The sequence below is a fragment of the Arvicanthis niloticus genome, chromosome 1 (genome assembly GCF_011762505.2).
Source record: "Arvicanthis niloticus isolate mArvNil1 chromosome 1, mArvNil1.pat.X, whole genome shotgun sequence".
Taxonomy (NCBI): domain Eukaryota; kingdom Metazoa; phylum Chordata; class Mammalia; order Rodentia; family Muridae; genus Arvicanthis; species Arvicanthis niloticus.
The window spans coordinates 115,488,013-115,508,890 of NC_047658.1; the positions used below are offsets into that span (position 1 = coordinate 115,488,013).

Sequence of the window (20,878 nt, forward strand, 5' to 3'; positions counted from 1 at the left end):
GCAATAACTAGTAAAGTTAAAGATGCCAGCCTGCCCAGAGAAATGCCGGCAGACAAACGGGGTGGGCAAAGAAGCCCCTGCCACGTCTTTGAGAGACCAGGCAGGCCACCCATATGCCCCTGTAGAGAATAGGGGTTGCATAGAGGGTTATCTTCCTGGGAAATGCCCCTTGAGAGCGCAAGCCCATCCTAATGAATGTCAGGGTTTATATACAGGACCGTGAGAGAGATACTCACCAATCCTAGAAAACCTTTTTGCAGGGCACACACAGCAAAACTGGATAAAACAATAATTTGTTATCTGGGCAGTAGTGGTGTTTGCCTTTAGTCCCAGTACCAGAGGCAGGCAGATCTCTGAGTTCGAGGCCACCCTGGTCTACAGAGTGAGTTCCAGGGCAGACAGGGCTATCAGAGATACTCTGTCTTGAAAAGCCAAACCAAACCAGAAAAGGCAATAATATGTCATCCCAGCACCAGAGAGGGTAAGGCAGTAGGCCAGCCTGGGCTATCTAGCAAGACCCTGTCTGCAAAAAGATCAAAAAAGCCGGGCGGTGGTGGTGCACGCCTTTAATCCCAGCACTTGGGAGGCAGAGGCAGGCGGATTTCTGAGTTCTAGGCCAGCCTGGTCTACAGAGTGAGTTCCAGGACAGCCAGGGCTACACAGAGAAACCCTGTCTCGAAAAACCAAAAAAAAAAAAAAAAAAAAAAAAGCAAAAAAGAAGTATATGTGTTTCATGGTTCTGGTGTGTCTAAGAGGAGGCACCTCACTGTTCTGGAACAGTCTAGGTTTGTTGGCTGAGACGGGCTCTCTATGCCCAGGCTGGTCTTAAGTCTACATCCTCCTGCCTCCCTCCACCACCGTAGTGCAGAGGTTATTAGGGTGCACCACTGTGCCTGCTTTCTGCAGTGCTGGAGACAAAGTGTAGGCCTTCATGCATGCTAGGTAAAGACACCACACATGGGCTGCATCCCCAGCACATGTGATGAGTTTATTAGGCTCGGGTAAAGGCCTTGTGCTTTGTCCTTATGGGGCCCGCAGCATCTCTTGGCAAGACAAGACAAGGTGACAGCTTCAGTAGTTCTTCCTCTTAGAAAGCCACTCATGTTGTTGAGTGTGGTGGCCTACACATGTAACCCCAGCACTTAGGAGATGCCAGCAGGAGGATCAGAACGTCAAGGCCAGTTAACAGTGGAGAGCCTTCCTCAGGGAGCCACCAGCACTTTAATTAGCATGTGTTCAGGCCTCAGCTACAAAGCTAGTTTGAAGCTAGCCTTGGCTACATGTGGCCCTGTCTCAAAAATCAAAAACAACAAGAACAAAACACCCAAGGTTTTCTCCTTTAAAAAACAAACAACAACAACAACAACAAAAACTAAGGCTCAGAGAGAGCAGAGAGCAGAGGCCCACTGGAGGTCACTTGTCTTTAGCCATAGTAGGGTCTACCTAGATATAGTTAAGCAGAGGGCTCAAGACAGCCTTGGGGATACCACAGCACCTGACAGGGATCTATAGCCTGCCTTTGCCCCACCCCATCCACTTGCTCTGGTCCCTTCCTCTCCCAGCTGGCTGCCCTAGGTCCCAGCCCCTCATTCCTGCGGATCTGGATTCCTGAGCTGGAGCCGACACCCGGCTGGCTGGGGCCCAAGCCATCTCCTGGTAATTGGGTTTCAGGGATGCTCTCGGATATGCTAATGGCAGGACAAGAATGCTGCTGGGGCTTCTGGGGGAGGGGAGGCCTGCTGCAGCTGGGGGTCTGCAGCCCTACAGGACTCCATGGGGGAAATCTAGCAGCTGGACTCAATCCCAGTCACTGGCTTCCCACCCTCATGACCGTGGGCAAGTCCCTCAACCTCTCTAAACCTCCTATGCACGTGTGGCAAAAATAACAGGAGTCCATGCAGGGTCCCTGGGGACAGGTGGGAGAGAAGAGGCCACTGAAGCCCCTGGCTGAAGCTGCCCAGAGGGCTCACTTGGCCAAAGCTAGTAACTATTGTTTGGTTCTGTGTTGCTGCCTGACAGGTCTCACCAGGTGTGTGAACAGGGACCTGCAGGGCCTGAGGCTGAGGTGACTTACCTCTTCTGCTGCTAATATTGTCCCTAACAAAAGGCCAACCTGGAGAATGGATGCCAAGTGTCACCTGAGCTGGATCTGACTTGGAGCTGCGACTTTTGTGGTGGGGAGGGTTTTCCAGGAGCCCGAGGAACCCAGGCAGCAAGGGGTGGAGGCCCAGGCCCAGGCAGGCAGGAACAGCAGCCAGCTAACCTACTTCCCTCACTAAATGTCTGACTCGGCGGCTCTTAGGGATGGGGGATCCTGGGGTACAAGAATGGAGACCACAAAGCAGGACAGTCAGAGTGAGCATGTAGTGAGGCTTCATGAAGGCATGAGGGTCATTCCAGACTCAGGGAAAACTGAGGAAGGAGGCGGGGACCAGATTTGGGCAGTGTGAGGCAGGTGGGTGTGTCTTGAGTTAAGTCGTGTTTATATTTTATTTCATAATTATATTTTATATTTGCTCAGCCCTGGGAGCAAACAAGCCAAACCTTTGTGAGGCTCAGGAAAGTACCAGGCAGAATTTGGATCATGTTTCTACAACCTTAGTGAGGTCAGGTCAGGAACATATCTGAGCCTCAGTTTCTCCATCTGTAAGATGGAGCTGCCCTCCCTAAGAGTTGGTGAGTCTGTCTTCATAGTTGTTCACTTTCTCCCAGCACCCCAATTCCCATGCCTGCCTAAAACCCAACTATCATATCCATGTGTCCTCTAAAGGATCACGTGAGCTGGAATCTGTAGCCCCAAATCCACATACTGATGGTGTTTAGAAGCAAGCACAAGGCCTCTGAGAGTTGAGTAGGCTCAGAAGGGGTCATGAGAGTGGGGCCCATCATGGGGTTGGCAGCTTTTGCTCAGTAGAGATCACTTGTATTCCAGGTGAGCTTTACGTGTAGCTAAGGCTAGTCTTAAACTCCAGGTGAGCTTCACTGTATCCCCAAAGCTAGTCTTAAACTCCTGAGCCTTCTGCCTCATCTCCTAAAATGCTGAGATTACAGGCATCTAACACTGCACCTAAAGGCACTTTTTTGGTTTTTTCTGTTTTTGTTTTTGGACATTCATACTTTAACATCAGGGCCCATGAGGACCTGATTAAAAGACTCCATCAGCAGATAAAGACACAGAGGGAGGCCCCAGATTACAGGTCACAGCTGGGGGCTTTAAAGTCACCCCTGGCAAAGGACAGAGCACTGGCTCTTTCTACTCTGGACTCTGCCCTGAAGCAAGTCACTTCCATTTTCCCACCTGTAAATGGGGGAGGAGGGTGGACGTGTCCATGTTAGGTGGCTGTTGAAACCCCGTGTGACAGCTGACTGGGGATGGATTTCATACTAAATAGCTGCTCTGTGCCCCACAAGGCCTTCCTCTACCTGTGCACTGCCAGGCCCAGCTGACCCAGCCTTGCTTTGCCTCAGCACTCACCCTTGAAGAACAGTGACCTTGGCCTGGGGGGGACAGAGTTGTCCAACATGGTGACTGCTCGCCCAGCTTGAGATAGCTTTGAAGTCTGTTTTATCTTCAGAATTCAGTACATTATACATCTTATTCCATCTGTGGGTGTTTCTAATCTAAAGCAAGTTTTAAACGACTCGCCCTCTTGGAACACAGATCTCCACCGCCGGCCTGTGGGATGGGGGAGGAAACAGCGCCTTCCCTGAACAGAGCTTTGGGAGCAGCTGTCAGTCTGTGTGGCAGTAGGACAAAGCCTCCACAGAGCCCTCCTTGTAGGTGGCAGCCTTGCTCCTAAGAAGACATGGGGACTCTTCGGAGTGAGAGACGGCCATGTGGGCAGTCTGTCTATGCAGTAGCTATCAGCTTTCAGATGTCCAGCTCCAGAGGCCCCTGACCTTCTGTCCCCTCCCATTTTTCCCTCCTTCCCTTGCCCTCTTCTTTCATCTCTCCCTCACCACAGGGCCCTATGCTATACCTCCAAGCTAGACTTCTGCCTCAGGGCCTTTGCCCAGCCATTCTTCCCCTGCTGTGCGCTTCTCAAGTCAGCTTCCTCATTGGTGGAAGAGACAACCTGCCAGCCCTCCTCTATCTTCCCTTTGATTGCCTTCATGACCTCTGGTGTTAATTCTGGTTCAAGTTTATGCCTGTGTAGCTTTGACTGTCACCCTGGAGTGAGCTTTGTGCCAGCAGGGTTCACTTTCACCCCAGTGCTCAGCTCACAATAGCTGCAGAAAGCATCTCTGCCAAAGCTGAGGTCTGGCTCACTCACGAGGAATGAGAAAACAGGCTAGTGAGGGCTTAAGGGCTGAGGGAAGCAGCCCCCAGGTCCCCAGCTGCTCCAGACAGGTGACACTGGGGTGCCAGGACAAGGTGCACGTACAGAGCTGAGGCAGACACGTGGAGGCAGTAGCCTCCTGGGGCATGTGCAGGGGCTGTGCCAGCTTCAAAGTCACCCCTGTGCCTGCTTGCCCAGCCTTTTCCTGGCCCAGGCACCTGCTCAGCGCTTTCCTCGGGTCACTGGTAACTGATTCTTCTCTGCATCCTCCTCTCCCATCTCCCTCAGAGGGCCACCCCCTCCTCCCAGGTATGAAGGACTTATCCGCCCCCCCCCCCCCCCCCAGGAAAGCCAGAAGGTCGCTTGGCTGCTGGCCTCAGACCAGTGCTTGTTGTAGCACCATTTCCTACTCCTGGGCTTCCTGCTGGGCTGGCTGGAGAGAAGCCTCCCTGTGGGGAGTTGGCAGAGCTAGGTTCAGTCCATGTGCAACCCACAGAGTAGGCTGAATGACTTGGTGCATTCGGCCCATAACTGCCCAATTCTTTCAATAATCCTTGCTGAGGTTTGGCCTGGTGGCACACCTTTAATTCCATCAACTCAGGATGCTGAAGCAGGAGGATCAAAAGTACCAGGCCAACCTGGGATACAGAGCATGTTCAGACCAGTCTGGAAGACATAGCGAGACCCTGTCTAAAAACAAAATAATGACTGGGTGGTAGTAGTGCATGTCTTTAATCCCAGCACTCAGGAGGCTGAGGCAGGTGGATCTCTGTTAAGTTTGAGGCCACCCTGGTCTACAATGCAAGTTTCAGGACAGCCAGGACGACACAGAGAAACTCTGTCTCAAAAACAAAACAACACAACAAAAACACACAAAACACAACAAAACCCAATGCACTGGGGATGTGGTTTGTGGGAAAGTGCCTGCCTAGCAGGCAGGAGGCCAATAGTCAGTCTCCAATACTGAAAAAAATTGTCCTTAGATACCTGCTGTGTACCAGACCTCTGTGATGGAAACTGCAGATGTGGCATGCCCGGCGCAGTACTCAGAAGGCTGCTTATCTGAGGAGTAGGGAGGTGTGGGGCTGCTAGGGGAGCAGATGAGCGTCTCAGACTCCAGTGTACCTGAGTGTGTCTCCTGGAGAGGGCAGGGTGATCTCTTCAGGCACAGCTGCTGGACCTGGGAACCTAGAACATGGCAGAGGGAGGCACTGAGAGTGGGGAAAGAGGTGGGATAATGTGCTGGTGGGGCCTCACTTGGGCCCATTCTATATCCTGAGAAAAAGGAGGGGTGCTCCTTACTCATGAAGTTTGATGGGCTCCCTGTTGAGAGGTTTTGAGGTTGCTTTTTGTTTCTTGACTGTGCTGGGAATGGAACCTGGGACCCCCTTGCATAAGGAAGCTAGACTCTGCTTCTGAGACATACTCCCAGGCTGGGGACAGTTTTAATTGGGAAGCTGAGGTAAAAAGGGAATTGGTTCAATTTACACTGTGAGGAGATTGTCCCCGTGGCTCAGGGCTGCCTCTGGAAAATGGTGTCAGTGTCTCCATAGAGAGGTGAGCAGTGCATATACCTTGTCCAGCAAGCTCGCTGCTGCCATGTAGGCTCTGTGCCTTAGTCCCCCCACCCCACCTCCATTAAAAAACATTTAAAATGCCATCATGTGACTTTTCAGAAATATATTAATATTACATTTTAAAACATTTCCTAAAGCTAGACGTGGTGGCTCTTTGCCTGTAGTCCCAGCACCCAGGATCCTGAGGCAGGAGGATCAAGAATTCAAGGTCATTCTCCCTCAGCTATGAATTCAAGGCTAGCCTGGGCTACATGAGCAACCCTAGACAGACAGACAGACAGACAGACAGACAGACAGACAAAAATGAGATATTTTTGTAAAAAGTGAAGCAAGGCACGGTACTGCCTTTGACCCTGGACTCCCTCTGATCTTTAGTGGCACTGCCAAACTCTCGAGGCTGGCCCTCTCCCTCTCACTGGGCAGTGGCCACCAGCCAGTACCTAACTAGGCCAAGAGCCTGGCCACAAACTTGGGAGTCACTACCCTGCCATCCTCAGGGATAGCAGTCATAGGGCAGAGTAGGGCCAGAGCCTGAGAAAGTGGGAGGGAAAAGGCAGGTCACATGAGCTGGGGGTGAGCACAGCAGGAGCTGCAGGTAGGGAGAATCTGGGGAACATGTGGGAGGGTTCAGCTCGAGTGAGGCACTCCCAAGCCTCAGTTTTCAGTGGTCAAAGGACTTGGCACCGAGTGACATGAGGGGGCACTTCAAGGTCACAGGACACAAAAGCCAGCTGGTTAGGTTCAGCGGAGTGTGGTGAGATCACACCCATCCATGGTGAAGGAGAGCCTCACCTACAGTGCAGATGACAAGCAGCCCCTGCAGTGGGCAGAGGACTAGGCCTCTTAAAATCAAATGTGTGTGCACTCCCTGGAACCTGCATCCTATGACCTAGAACTTACAGGCCCCAGAGCTGAGATCTGCTTCCACTCCTTGTTTAAGAACTGAGCGCTTAGACGGGCATGGCGGTGCACACCTTCAGTCCTGGTACTCGGGATGAAATGCAGGAGGTTCTCTGCATTTTGAGCTTCAAGATAGACAGCCAGGAGTACATGGAGAGACCCGGTCTCAAAAAATAACAAATAAAAAAGCTGGATGCTGGGGGGGGGGGGGGGGAGGGGCAGGGAGAGAAGGAGGGGAGAAGGAAAAGGGGGACCGGGCTGAGGAGGGCTTGCAGTTCTTTCAGAGGGCTGAGGTGGCTCACAACTGCCTGCTGAGGGACTCCAACATCTCTCCTGGCATCCTCAGGCACACACACATGTGACACACACACACATGTGAAATAGTAAATCCTTTAAAACTAAGATAAAAACTGAGTACTGTGGCATTGCCTGTATTCCTGGCTTCTGGGAGTCTGAAGCAGAACTGTCTGAGCCCAGGAGTTCTGCCAGATTGGGCAGCATAGAGAGACCCCGTTTATCTCAAGATAAGCAGACATCTAGGAGTGTCATTTAATGCTCCCTTAAATGTGCACAAAGTCCTGAGTTCTCTAGCATGAAATAAATTAAGCACAGGTGGGGGGGGGGGGTTGTAATCCCAGAACTCCAGAGACAGAGACAAGAGGATTCAAAGTTCAAGGTCATCCTTGGCTACATAGTAAGTTCAGGGCCAGCCTGGGCTGTGTGAGACCCTGTTTTTAAAAGTTTTTTTTAAGGTTTATTTTTTATTTTATGTATATGAGCACACTGTAGCTGTCTTCAGACACACCAGAAGAGAACATCAGATCTCATTACAGATGGTTGTGAGCCACCATGTGGTTGCTGGGAATTGAACTCAGGACCTCTGGAAGAGCAGTCAGTGCTCTTAACCAGCCATCTCTCCAGCCCGAGACCCTGTTTTTTTTTTATTTATTTGTTTTTTTAAAGATAAACAGAAACAAAAAGCCTCCTTTTATGGGCAAGTTGGCTGATCACAGATCCTCTTCTCAGGCAAGGAGGTGCCGGCTTCATCTACCCTTGTACACCTGGCCTTCCCCAGGTCCGGCCCTCTCTCTGACCCTCATTGGGTGGATATCAGCCATTCGTCCCACTTGCCTCTCCCCAGGGGCAAGACCACACAGAGCGGAATTAGAGTGTCAGGCAGGAGGGGTTGGCGTTCTCTTTGACTGGGGTCTGCTGCGCCCAGTCCAGGTCTTGGCCCCTCCTCTCCTGCCCCAGCAAGGCTTCCTGCCAACCCATTTGGCACTGTGCCCTCTTTGAGCAGGAGCCAGCTTGTTTGCAGCCGGTGTTAATTAAGAGAGAGGTGGTGGGGGGAGGTGGGAAGGGCCGCGGAGGGCAGCTTCCGACAGCCGCCAGCGCTGCCCCAGGGGCTCAGAGGGCTGGAGTCAGGCCTGGGCCCACCTGAGATGCCTCATCTCCTACTGCCGGTTCCCACGCGCTGCTGCCAGAGCGCGGCCCTTCACGTTTGCAGCCAAGCCTGCTGGGCGTGGAGCAATTGAGGCTGAGGTAATAGAGGTTCCCGAGTGCTCCTCCTTGCTTTGAGAAAGTAGGCGTGGCCAGGAGGTGTAGCCCTGTAACCGCCCCTCTTGGTGGCCTGCCTTCCAGTTCAGGGAAACCCAGATTTAGTCTTTATTTATTTTGAGCCAAGGTGTCCTGTAGCCCAGGTTGGTTTAGAATTCCTTACATAATAGAAGATGACCTTGAACTTCTGATCCTCCTGCCTCCACCTCCCAGAGTGATAAAATTACAGGCATCGGCTACTGTGTCTGGTATATACATGGAAATCTGTATATCTGGCATATATATGGTTGGAAATCCAACCCAGGGTTTCCTGCATGCACAAGTCCTTGAAGTGTACTGCATTTCCCAGCTCCCTACCCCAACCCTATATCTGCACTGTCTCAATCTCTCATTCCCTCCCTCCTTCTTTCCCTCCCTCCCTCCTCCTTGGCCCCTCTGAGCTTCAGTTTCCTTCTCTGTAAAATGGGAACAGGATTCCCTCCCTGGTGACTTGTCTCTGATGATATAGGGGATGCTTTGAGAAGATCGGCAGCCTCTCTTGCTAAGGGACTCCTTCCATAGGATCATGTCCTGGAGAGCTTCTGGGGACCAGAATGGAACCTCTGCACCCTGCCCCTTCCGGGGGCCTTGGTTGCTGACCTCTAACCCGGTAGTGCCTCCCAGCTAACTTGCCTACATGCTCAGCGCGCTCCTTCTTGGTTCCCATGGCCCCCACTTGGTTCTAGGAGCTCCCGGCCGTTCCTTGCCTCTCCATCTTAATTAGCTGCTTGTATTAATCTCGAAAGTAACGTGGCAACTTGCAGCCCTGGGTTTTCAGGCTGTGGAATTAATTATTCCCCAAGCGAAGAGCTGTCAGGTCTGGGAGAGCAGCCACTGCGAGCCACCACCCGACACCACTTAGCAACATCCATAGCTTCCGCAAAAAAAGCCCTGGGCCGCAGTCTGCCCTAACCCTAAAGCAGAAGCCCTGGGCCGCAGTCTGCTCTAACCCTAAAGCAGAAAGCCCAGGAAGGTAGGGTAAGAGTCAACCCTGTGAGGAACTGAAGGCCCAGCCTAGGAGCAAGGCTGGGCCTCTAACCTGGGTAGCAACTGGGTCTTGGGGTTCCTTTGGCCTCCCCTAGCTCCTTGTCTGGTTGGCACTGAGATTTCTTAGGGACAGCAGGGGACTCCCGGCTGAGCAGGAGCAATGATCACAGCCCCAGCATTCTGGCAGAGGGGCTGCCAGCTCCTTTACCTATTCGTCAGCCACAGGGCCACAGCTGGGCAGAGAAAAATGGATATGGCTAATCAGGAAAGTGGCAGCCATGATGGCTCTCAGGCCCACACTGTGCCTGAGAGGGTGCCCTCCAGACCAGGCAGAAAACAGGGTACCTTCCTATAGCAAGGCCAGAGCTGACTCCTTTTTCATGACCTTCACCCCAACCCTGTGAGCTGGGGTATTCTTCCCAGTTTACATTGGAAACTGAGGCCTGGAGCTAGGTTACCCTGCTCTCCAGGTGCTGGCTGGCACTCAGACTTCTGACACGGCCCACAGTGTGGCTTTCCTCCAACACATACGCTATGGCCTCCTGCTTCCTCCCTAGCTGCACATATGCTGCCTTCTTCTCTTTAGTTTTTTTAGTCAGGGTTTACGTAGTCCTCAATATCCTGGAACTCACTATATAGACCAACCTGGCCTCAGATTCAGAGATCATCTGCCTCTGCCTCCTGAGAGCTGGATTAAGAATCTGCCACCGTGCCCCAAGTGCAGTTCCTTCTTGGTGGCCTCCAACTGCATTACTAGGCAGCCTGGGGGCCATGAGGGTAAGGACCATGCTGCCCTGCCTCCCCCATACTTATGCTGAAGGCTGGGCATGTCTGGGTCCCAAGAAACACTGTAGAGCAGGGCAGGCAGTAAACACTTGGAGGTGGAGGCAGGAGTACCACAAAGCCTCCCTCTGCTACATAGTGAGTGGAAGCCAGTCTAGAATTCAGGAAACTGTCTTTAAACAATAAAGGGGACAAGGCTGGGCAGTGGTGGCACGTGCAGCAAAGGCAAGTGGACCTTTGCATTCAAAGCCAGCCTGGTCTACAAAGAGAGTTTCAGGACAGCCAGGGCTACACAGAGAAACCTTGTATGGGGGGCGGAGGGAGGGGAGAGGGAGAGCAGAGGGTATCAAGATGGTTGAGTGAGGAAAGGCTTCTGCCACTAAGCCTGACAACCTGACAACTGAATTCGAACCATGGGGTCCACACTGTGGAAGGAGAGAACAGACTCCTGCTAGCTGTCCTCTGACCTCCACATGTGTGTACTGGTGCTTCTGGGTGCTCAGTGGCCTTGGTGCCTTCCTGCGCCCCCACTCCCTGACCCCCTATGAGCCCAGGCCCATTAGGAGCTCCCCAACCCCCATCGTTGGCTCTTGCACCAAGGGCTGGGAATCTTATACCCGAGTCTCAGGACCCAGGCTCCCTGCTCCCAACTACCTGACTGTCCCCTCTACCTCACACAGCCCCTGCTTTGACACTTCCCGTCCCTGCACTGCCACCACCCTCACTTGTCTCTCTTTCTGTCTTGCAGCTAACAAGTCCCTGCTTGGAGGCGGAGGGGGTAAGTAGCAGACCTTCCTGGGTCTCTTGTAACGTTGGAGTGGGGGTAGAGTAGGGGTAGAGTGGGGGTAAAGTGGGGGTGGGGTATGGGTCTCCTAGTTCATCCTTCAGGACCCTTCTGTTTCAGTCAGGCCCCTCTGGTATGCCCATTGATAAAGCTAGAGGCCTGGCTCCTTTGTGGGGTGACCCCCACCTGAACTCAAGCCTCCAGGCTTGTCACCTGAACAGGCTGAGGCTGGAGGCTGCGGGATGGTAGACAAAGCCTCACTGTGTGCCTGATGCCTTCTGGGCCTTTGAAAGCTCCTTGCTAATTGTCCTCAGCTTCTCCACTATCTCTGCACCTTATCCATCTCTGAACTGAAAACCCCCAGATGTCTGCCAGGTAGTATCTCAGGCCAGCACAGGGTGAGCCCTACAGCACCAGGCAGGGAACAGGTAAGTGACAGAGGGACAAAGGCCAATGCAGCAGGTGCCCCTAGAGGGGCAGCCTTGTGGCCCCACATCTGCCTCAACCAGCTTCCCACCACCCACTCAGTCCCTCAGCCCACAGCTGCCGGGCAGCCACTGTCTGCACAGCGGCGGGATGATTGGTGAGCCAGAGGGCAGGGGTTAATGCGCCGTGGGATAAATCCCGGGGGCCATGTTTACGGCAGCGGTGGCGGCCGGGCCAGGTTTTAAAAGGGGGAAAAATAAAAGGGGCGGCGAAGGTCAGGACTAAATAAGCAGAGCGCTAAGGGGAGGGGTGCGCCAGGATGCAGGGGGTTGTTTGTGGCTGAAGATGCTTTCCCTCCCTCCCTCCCTCCCCACTCTCCTCTAGCTGTCCCTGTGGAGGTCACTGCTTCCCAGGATGGGGATTTGGTGCCCGTGGATAGGCCCTTGGGGACCTCTTTGCAAGCCTGCCCTTTAAGAGGGGCAGGTCCCTCCCTGGTTGGTGACACCATGCCCCAACCACAGTACCCATCCCACACCCACTCATTCATCTTTCGGTATTCAGTGCCTGTTGTGTACGGGACTGTGAGCTGGAGGCTGACAGACCAGCCATGACAGGGTAGTGGAAGGGCCTGCTCAACATGAGCACCAGGGATATTTTCCGGAAGGAAGGTAGGGTCTGAGCTGGTGAGGAGAGGTGGGAAGAGTGTCCTGAGTGGAGGGCACAGACAGGTAAAGGCCCGAAGAGGAAGGGAGCAGGGTATTGAGGAGTCGCAGCTGACCCTGACCGGAGGCCTCAGATCCCAGCCGGGAGGCCTGAAGATCTGCAGGAACTGGAGAAACCATGGGCGGAGCTAGGGTTTTAGCATTTCCCCTGGGAAAGTAAGACTGAAGAAAGCCTGTGGGCCTTTCAGCTTGCCATTCTTGACCTGCTCAAAACCCTCACGCCTTCAGATCATATCTAAAGCCCTCACTGTGGCTCAGAAGGCCCAATCACCTCTCAAGCCTCACCGCTGTACTCCAGGCCTTCCCCAGAAGCACACCTGCCTCCCTGCACCGGGTCAGGTGCTCTCTCTGCCTCAGTGCCTTTGTACTGCCAGTGACAGAAGAGGCACACTCTTGCCTTGGGGGCCCCTGCACTGACTGTACCTTCTATCCTTCTGAGCATGTGTATGAGTGTTCGAGTGTGTGTGCATGTGTGTGTCTGTGTGTGTGCGGTTTTCCTGAGGATATCAAGTACCTGCTCCATTCCCTCTTACAAAGCCTTTCCTTGAAGGCTGTTTCCCAGTGGGACCCACCCTGACTGGCTGAGGCCGCAGCTATTCATCCTGTCTCTCTGCTGTAGTTGTTTTCTGAGAACCACTCCCCTACTGTGTGACAATTCTTCATCACTACTTTCACTGCCTTCTATCTGTCCCTCAGAAGAAAGAAATCACCAGGATATGGGGCGGGACAGACTTTCCCATGAAGGGAGGGACTCACCCCTGAGGGTAGCACGCAGACATAGGCTGGGTGAAGGGCTGGCTTGTAGGCATCCTGGTACCTGTCTTAAACCATGGGGTGCTCTGGCTCCCTTTTCAGCCTTAGGAGTGCAGGGAGACTGGCTGATGAGGAGATGGGTGAGGCAGTAACCCTAGAGGAAGTAGACTTTAAGTCCGGCCTTTCGTCTAAGTGCAGCTAAGATTTATGGAGCCTCTGCGGCTAGGGTTGGGATATCGCCCTGCTAATAAAATTGGAGCAGGTAGAGGTGCAGGACCGGGCTGTGGAGGGAGGAGGCAGAGCCTGGTGGCTACCTGGACATGCCCCTTCTTCAAATATGACACATCTGTTACCCCATCACCCACCCTGACCCCCGGAAGACCCTGGGACCTCTCATGGGGACCTGAAGTTCCTCCTGTAAGAGCTCCCTATCTGTCCCTATTTGTCCTCCACTCATGATGGCCCTAGATAAGTCTCGTCTCTTCAGCCACAGGCCAACAGACACAGCCAAGCATCCTGCCACATCGCTCTTGGGTCTAGCTCTGGACTCTCGGAGCATACTTAGACTGTACACTGCCCTACGCGCTCCTCCACCAGAATGTCCTTCCTGTGAAGGTCAGGGCCCAGGACAGTGAGCTCTGGAGCCTCTCAAGGTGGCCTCTGCTCAGCCAGCACAAGTGGTGCTCTCCATATGTGTCTGCCCAGGGCTAAGGGGCAGACAGTGGTCTGTTGGTACCTACTGTCTGCTGGGACTCAGGACTTTTCTCTGCACTCAAAGTGACCCAATTTAGAAGTAGTTTCTCAAGCAAAGGATGCTGGGACTTGGGCCTTGAAGATTGAATAGGAGCTTACCAGGCTAGCAGGATAGAGAGATACCAGGGAAGAGGACCTGATGGCCTAGGGAAGTCCTAGTCTCCTGGTGGAGCTAGTGACCACCTGGGCCACTCTCTTCCTATGCCTCTGCCCTATCTCCCTGTGGAAAGCCAGTCATTGGCTCAATAAAGGATGTCTGAAACACTCTCCTATTGTATGGTAAGGAGGGAGGCGGGTCCTAAATCAGGATAGGGATCGACAAGGCCCAAGTGCTTCACTGTTTATTAGCACTGAGATGTTTACTTGGCGATGAGGAGCCGGCTTTCTCGGGGAGATTTGTGCGTTCTTTTTCAATTACCCCTCGTCTTTCTCTGCCACTTTTGCACTAAAGGGATAATAAATGTATCAGAGCGTTTCAATTATTCATCTAAATCATGACTGCGCCTGCCATGGCCAAGTCTTAGTGACAGATTAATTCAGGGCCGCCGCCTCTGCCGGCATGGCCGCCATCTCTGCCCCAGCCAGCCAGCGCTCCAGAGGGCCAACTTTAGGAGCCAGTGGTTGTGGTCAGACAGGTCCTTGGCAGGAGGGCAAGGCAGGCTAGGAAGGGGAAAGGAGCCCCTGTTCTCACCCTCTACTCCTGCTTGGGCCTTACAAGTTATCAGCCCCACACAAAGCTACAGGAGCTGGGGATCTGCCCATCTGTGCACATATCAGCTCCAGGCCCACCCTGCACTGCTTCACCCCTTCAACTACGAGCCAGCACCACAGGCTGGGAGAGGCCAGGATGGTGGCCCATCCCTTACAGCCATCCCCTGGCACAGGGCCTTTGTACCTACTGCCCCTCTGTCCTGCCCAGACTCCCTATCTGACGATGGTCTCTCCTGCTGGCCACACCCCAAAATCTAGGGATGGAGAGCCTGCCATGTTTTAGCACCGTCTTGAACCAAGCTCAGTATTCTGTTGCCCTTGACGATAATTCAAGATCTGTCTGCCCCCACGCACACCATCAGGACCACTTAAGGTGCAGACACAGGTGGACAGCATGTGTTGGGAGCACACTTGTCAACTGCCGCTGTGCTCAGCCACAGCCTGATACTGTGTGTACAGCCCCATCCTCTCTCCCCTCACACAGTACCCAGCTCTCTCTCAGTGGCTCCTTTCCCATGTAGTCTATCAACCTGATCTCCGTCCCTTTCTATCTGCTCTTGCTCCCTCTGTCTCACCATCCTTTTCTATCACCCTTTCCTCAGCTTTCTCTTCCCCTCATTCTCCTTTGTTCCTGTGAGGCCTTTGAGCATGGGACCCCAGCGTGGTCTTCCTGTCAATTCTTTACAAGCCGCTAGCTGCCATCACTGCTGCTAATCTGTGATTGCTTCCGTGGGGCTGCTGCCCTGATGAACAGGTGGCCTCCATAGCCTGTGGGCTGCCCTGGTGCTCAGCAGCCAGGGTGTGTGAGGTTGCCCCGCCTCTCTTTGGCCACCTGTGGGACACAGAAGCAGCAGGAAGCTTGCTGGGCCCCGCAGTGTTGGGCCTGGGGTTGTCTGCAGGAGCAGGGGTGCAGCTTTAGCACGGAGAAGTGTGAATCACAGGAGAGACCCTCAAAAATGGCTACGTTCAGGGGGCTGGAGAGATGGCTCAGCAGTTAAGAGGTCCTGTGTTCAGTTGCCAACAACTATATGGTGGCTCACAACCATCTGTAATTGGGGTCCAATGCCCTCTTCTGTTGTGTCTGAAGACAGCAACGGTGTTCTCACATATATATTTAAAAAATAATCTTAAAAAAAAAAAAAAAGGCTAGATGCAATCTGACAGTGTTCTTCGCACTCAGCTAGGCATGTGTGTTAGGCTAATCCCTAGATGCCTCATTCACAGTTCCTGCCCCGCAGGACTGCAGTTCTGTACTCCTGCCCCTGGAGTTACAAGCTGGGACTCTCTTTTGTCCCTCCCGGTATATTCTATTACCCAGGGTTCTACTACACTATCCCATGCTAGCAGGGCAGTGTGGACCACTGGATGGGTTTATTCATGCCCCTTTCCACATCCTGTCCCGTTCCATCTTCTCATGTCAGCCCTGTTGCCTCTTCCCTGGTAGTGTGACACGCAGGACTGGCCTGTGGCCACCCCGTTACGTGTTTGCTACGGGGTACAGTGTATAGCTTTCCAGGGCCAGAGAGTCCTGACTTGCCGTCAGAGTTTTCATATTGTAGATTGGCGTGAGCCTCAAAAGGTTTCATGAGCCAAGTGTGATAGGTCTTTCCTTACCCAGGCAGAGGCCCTGGGTCACCAGCTGCCCCCTCCTGACCACCACTGGTAGAACAGTGCCTTGGGAAGCTCCTCCCCTGAGTGACACAAGGGGCTGCCTGCAGCTTCATTTTGCTCCTACCCTCCCTAGCACCTGGCCTTCCATGAGTAAGGAGTGAGAACCAGTCCTCCTTCAGCAACTCTGGTCCCTACCTCTAGGCCATTGCACTCCTGCCCTGCCCCCAGTAAGCAAGATGCCACCAGCCCCTGCACACGGCCGGCCGCGCGGATCTTTAATAACGCAAGTGATTGCGCATGATGAACGAGCCTCGTGGTTGTGTACATAATGAAGCCCTAATGTTTTCAAATCCCCATTTAAGGAGCTGATCTCACCCCATAATGAATGTCAGATCACATCGCAGTGATGTCGCCCATCCGTCTTCTCCCTGGGACACCCACCCGCCTGGGCATCTTCAGGATGCAGCCTCAGGAGGGTGGGCTCTGTGTCCTTCCCTGGGCCCAGTACAGGCCTTGTCTGGAGCAGACACTGGAATAGGGCTGTCTGCGAAATGAAGGAGCAGAGAGGACAAGCAGAGGTTGGGTTTGGGTTCTAACCAGGCAACATCAGTGGCTTAGCTCACAAGTTCTATCCAGGAAGAGGAAGAAAGTATGGGGCAAGCCAGGGGAGAGAGGCTCCAGGACCCAGTGGATCTTCATATCCTATCTGAGGGTGGGAGTCCAAAGGTCAGCAGCTCAGGAATCTGCCTTAGGTCCTCACTCCGGTAGACTCAGCTCCCCATCTGCTCAGCCAGGCTCTCCTTCTGAGAAGGAAATGAACAAGGACAGTGCACAGTGTCTGGCTGGCACCCGTATGCTGGACTAAGGTGTGGCCACTGTGAGCTGTCCCCAGGACAGAGCCCAAGCAGGACTGAATGTCCGGATGAGAGAGGGTTCTCTATACCTTCTTGGATAGAGTGCCTCCCGCCCCTCCCACACACAGCCTGTCTTCCTAGAAGAGCTGCCTTTGGCTGAGCCTGGGCCACCTAGCTGTGAATATTGACAGCGTGATAAACAAAGGAGCAGCCTCTTTCCAAATGCCCACACCAAGCAACAAGGTCTTGCTGACATCTGAGGAAACTGAGGCACAGAGAAGTATAGAGACCACCCTGGAGATATGATGGAAGAGCCCAGAAAGAGGAACTTGGTTTGAAAGCTCCTTGCCTGTTTCCCCAAGGCCAAGTTGGCTGTCACTCTACAAACTGGGTCTCCATTCCAGGCTACTCCTTGCTTCCCTCCTGATGGGGAGTCTATAGGAGGCCAGGATGGGCAGGGCAGAGGTGAGAGTTACCCAGAATCCTCTCTTGCTCTGTGACTCATAGCTATGCCTCTCTGAACCTTTGCCTCCACTTCTTGTAAGACAGGGCCTAGCCTTAGAGACCTTGGCTTCCGCTCCACTTCCAGCTGTGAGGAGTTGTTGACTTCTCTGGCTTTCAGTTGCCTCTCAGCCTAAATCAATGTTCCCTATAGATCTTTGGACACCTAGGCTCTGAGATTCAGAGAGACTAAATAACTAACCCAAAGTTTCCAGCACCTTTGGCCTGAATTTTGGGAGAGAGAAATCCCAGTAGGGGATGTAACAGGGCCAGCTCCACAGAGTGGCAGAAGGGAATGGGGACAGCTGACCCTTTGGCAGGGGGACAACTGCCCTCTGAGTCCCCTAGGCCACTGGCTCCTCTTGTTCCTGTAAATAATTAATTAGCCCCTGCTTGCTTGTTTGTTTAGCATGAGGAATGCTCCCCCACTGAGACACATTTATTGCTGAATAAATTTAAATATCTAATCTTTCCTTCATGAATATTACAGCACCCTAAATAGTAGCCAACAGTCCTCAGTGCCTTACTGGAGTGGTCCCCACTGGAGCCTTCTTGATTGGTCTGCAGAGGGTCAGGGTCCAGCCCTCTCCCCCTGGCATGAGACAGCTCCTGCCAGCCCCACTCCCCCTCCTTGTTGGGGAGAATTGTGCTGGGCCAGGTTGGGAAGAGCCTTCTGAAGGTCCCAAGATGAATGTTAGGTCTGTCCAGTTACCAGGAGATGCCCCTTAGCATCTCCCAGGCTTTGGGGGACTGACTAGACAGGAGGGGAAGGGGCTGGGCTCAGTGAGATGTAGAGATTAGGGAGGGCAGCAGCAGAGGAGAGGCCTGGGACAGAAGAGCCCAGAGTGGCCAGGGAGGAAGCAGCTAGTGTCTCTGAGAGCACCTTGGTGGGTGGCAGTAGTGTACATCCCTGTGGACGAGCTGCACAGTCCAGAGAGACGAGGGTCCCCAGGGCACATACTCTTCTGGAGCATGTATTGATTCAGGGAGAGGATAAGTACCAGACTGCAGGGGTGAAGAGGGCAGAGAGACAAATGACAGAAACGGTTGCCAGAGACAGACAAGCACTGGCCCACTGAGAGTAGCAAGGTTGTGGGATGGCACAAGTAGCCACATCATAGTTCCAGTAGAATCCCTGAACCTTCAGTGCCCAGAGTGTGATCTGTGCCAAGTTTTACTATCCGTGCCTCAGCTTGTTCTATAAAGAAGACGTTGGCAGTACCTCCTGAGTGGGGTGTGAGGCTCCAACAGGACAATCTATGGGTCTGGCTCAGCACCCCAAGGTGCTTTCTACAAGGAGGCCCACCATGGAGACTGAGCGGCTCCACCACAATGGAGGAATGCTCATATCAGACCAGGCAGACAAGAGGATGCTGACCAGGCTTAGACTGAGCTGCAGATCTTGGTGTGTGTTTGGTGAGAAAGGACTTTACTATTTACTCTAACTTACCTCCGCCTCCCATCTGTTAAGATTAAAGGCATAAGTCATCGCATTCGCCCCTGGTGAAAAGCAAACTACTGTGAGACAGACATCAAGGCTAGTGGGGGGACATCCCAAGGAGAGTGGGAGGGTTGGGTGGGAAGGAGGGGCCAGGCAGCTGAGACCTGGATTTCAGGGCCAACCTGTTTAGGGAAGGGTAACACAGATGTGGCCAGGGCCTCATCTTTGGTTTTGGTCACAGTCACAAGGTCCAAATCCTATTCTAAATGTTGGGAGAGGGTTCCTGTGCCGGTCTTCTGTGCCTTCACTTCCCCAGGTCAGCCCCGAAGGACTGACTGCAGGCCTGTTCCTCTGAGCAGGGTCTGGATTTCCACATGACCCTTTAGCCAGCCAAGGTCACCTGCAGGACACTTCACACTAAAATAGCAGGTAGTGAAGTGCCAGGAGGCTGAGACTGACAGCCAGGGCCTGTAGGTTCCAGGAATCACACCACAAATCCCTGTGCTCACCTCACACGACTCCCTCACCTCACCACGGACTCCTGGTCCACTCTGTGAGTCCAACACTGTCATGTTATCATAAGGGGTAAATCACTTTGTATCTGATCAAGCCCAACACTGCTTAACTAACAAGAATTAGAGCCTGACTTCTGGGGCCCAGAACACTTGTTGCTCTGTAGGAGGATCCTACAGACACAGTGAACAGGCATGCATGCAGGCAAAACATCCATACACAAAAAGTAACATAAATAAATCTAAAAAAAAATTAAAATAGAAAGAATCAGAGTCTGGCATAGGGGTGGACCCCCTCCCCCACCTCCTCACTCAGCATGGAGGCAGGAAGCTTAGGAGTTTAAGTTTAAACTGAGGCTAACCCAGGCTACATGAGGTCACATGGCTCAAATAAAAACCAGAACACAACACATATGAGAAAAAAGAAAAAAGGTCAGTTTACTTAGCACTGAGGTGTCGCTCGGCTGTGGACTGTATGCCCTGGGTTCTGTCCCTGGTGCTACCCTACCCTGTAACATTTATTTTTCGAAACATTCCATGAGGTGGGCACTCTATTAGACCCAGAGAAGTAGTGATGTGTCCATGGTCACTCAGGCTGCTCGCCTCCCCTGCTGCTGCTCTGTACAGTCCTGGGTCCTCTGGGACATCCATCCAGGACAGCAACACTGTGATTCCTGTGAACTCCAAGCTTCATACAGGCTCTGGACTCTCAGAACCTGCTCTGCAGAATCCTGCAGAGGAGAGCAAGGGACCTGAAATACCCTGTCTTGCACCATTCCCAGGGTTCCCTATCTGTGGGAAACCACCCAGTGCCAGCTCTGAGGAAGGTTGAAATTTAGGTGTTGTTGGAAACAAAGGAAACAAAAGAAAGAAGGGGTGTCCAGTTGGTGTGCCCAGACCTGGGCCAAGAACTTGGAGGGATGCAGAAGGGAGAAAGGGTCTCATGTTAGGAATCTGTAAGATGGAGCCAGAATTTTCTTGTTTGTTCGTTCATTTTGCTTGTTTGATGCCAGTACAACCAGTGCCAGGCAGTAGACCTTCTAAAAGATAGGCCTGGGTTCTATCAGCCCTGCCATCTCCAGGGCCACTGGCCACATTTTGAGATCCTGGTAAAGCTGGAGAAAATCTAGAATAGACGGGCAAACCAGTACTTGCCTCAGCCTGTTTGGACAAAACTATATGGTTCTTGGGTGACTCACTAGCAGAGTTGCCTCTGGGCTAATGCTGGCTCAGGAATATAGCAGCATTAAGAGTTGTTTATCTGGGCCTGGATCCCCAGGGTCACTGAGAATCCCAAGAGCCTCACTTGAATAAACAAGCCCTGAACCTGGCCTTAGTTAAGCAATGCTAACGAGTCTGCTAGTTGCCCCACCAGGGTTTGAGAGGCTAGAGACACCTGAGAGACCTGGTCCAATGGGAAGGAGCTGGAAAAGCTAGGCTGAGGCGCGGGATTGGATCTGCCATTTGGAACTAAGGTGGCTCGGTTCCTCAGACAGGATTAATCGAGGCTTCGAGTTTGAAACTCGTCAAAAGGTGGGCTCTGGGATCCCACTAAATTCTTAAATCTCAGTAACCTTAGGACGGCGAGGACCCGACAGAGAAACAAGAGGGCGGGCCAGGCGCGCCCCCTGCCGGTCGCTCCAAGGCTCACTGCAACTCCTTAGAACCTCAGTTTCCCTATATGTGA

The 20,878-nt window shown here is 53.0% G+C and overlaps 1 protein-coding gene across 2 annotated transcripts in view; it reads left to right on the forward strand.

Annotated features, from left to right (window-relative positions):
* Macrod1 (mono-ADP ribosylhydrolase 1) overlaps window positions 1–20,878 on the forward strand; it is a 139,405-nt gene that overhangs the window by 116,717 nt on the left and 1,810 nt on the right. For both annotated transcript variants that reach the window (XM_034489911.2, XM_034489920.2), the window contains exon 4: window positions 10,872–10,901. In XM_034489911.2, the coding sequence (XP_034345802.1) occupies window positions 10,872–10,901 (30 nt within the window). The remainder of the gene's footprint in view (window positions 1–10,871; window positions 10,902–20,878) is intronic.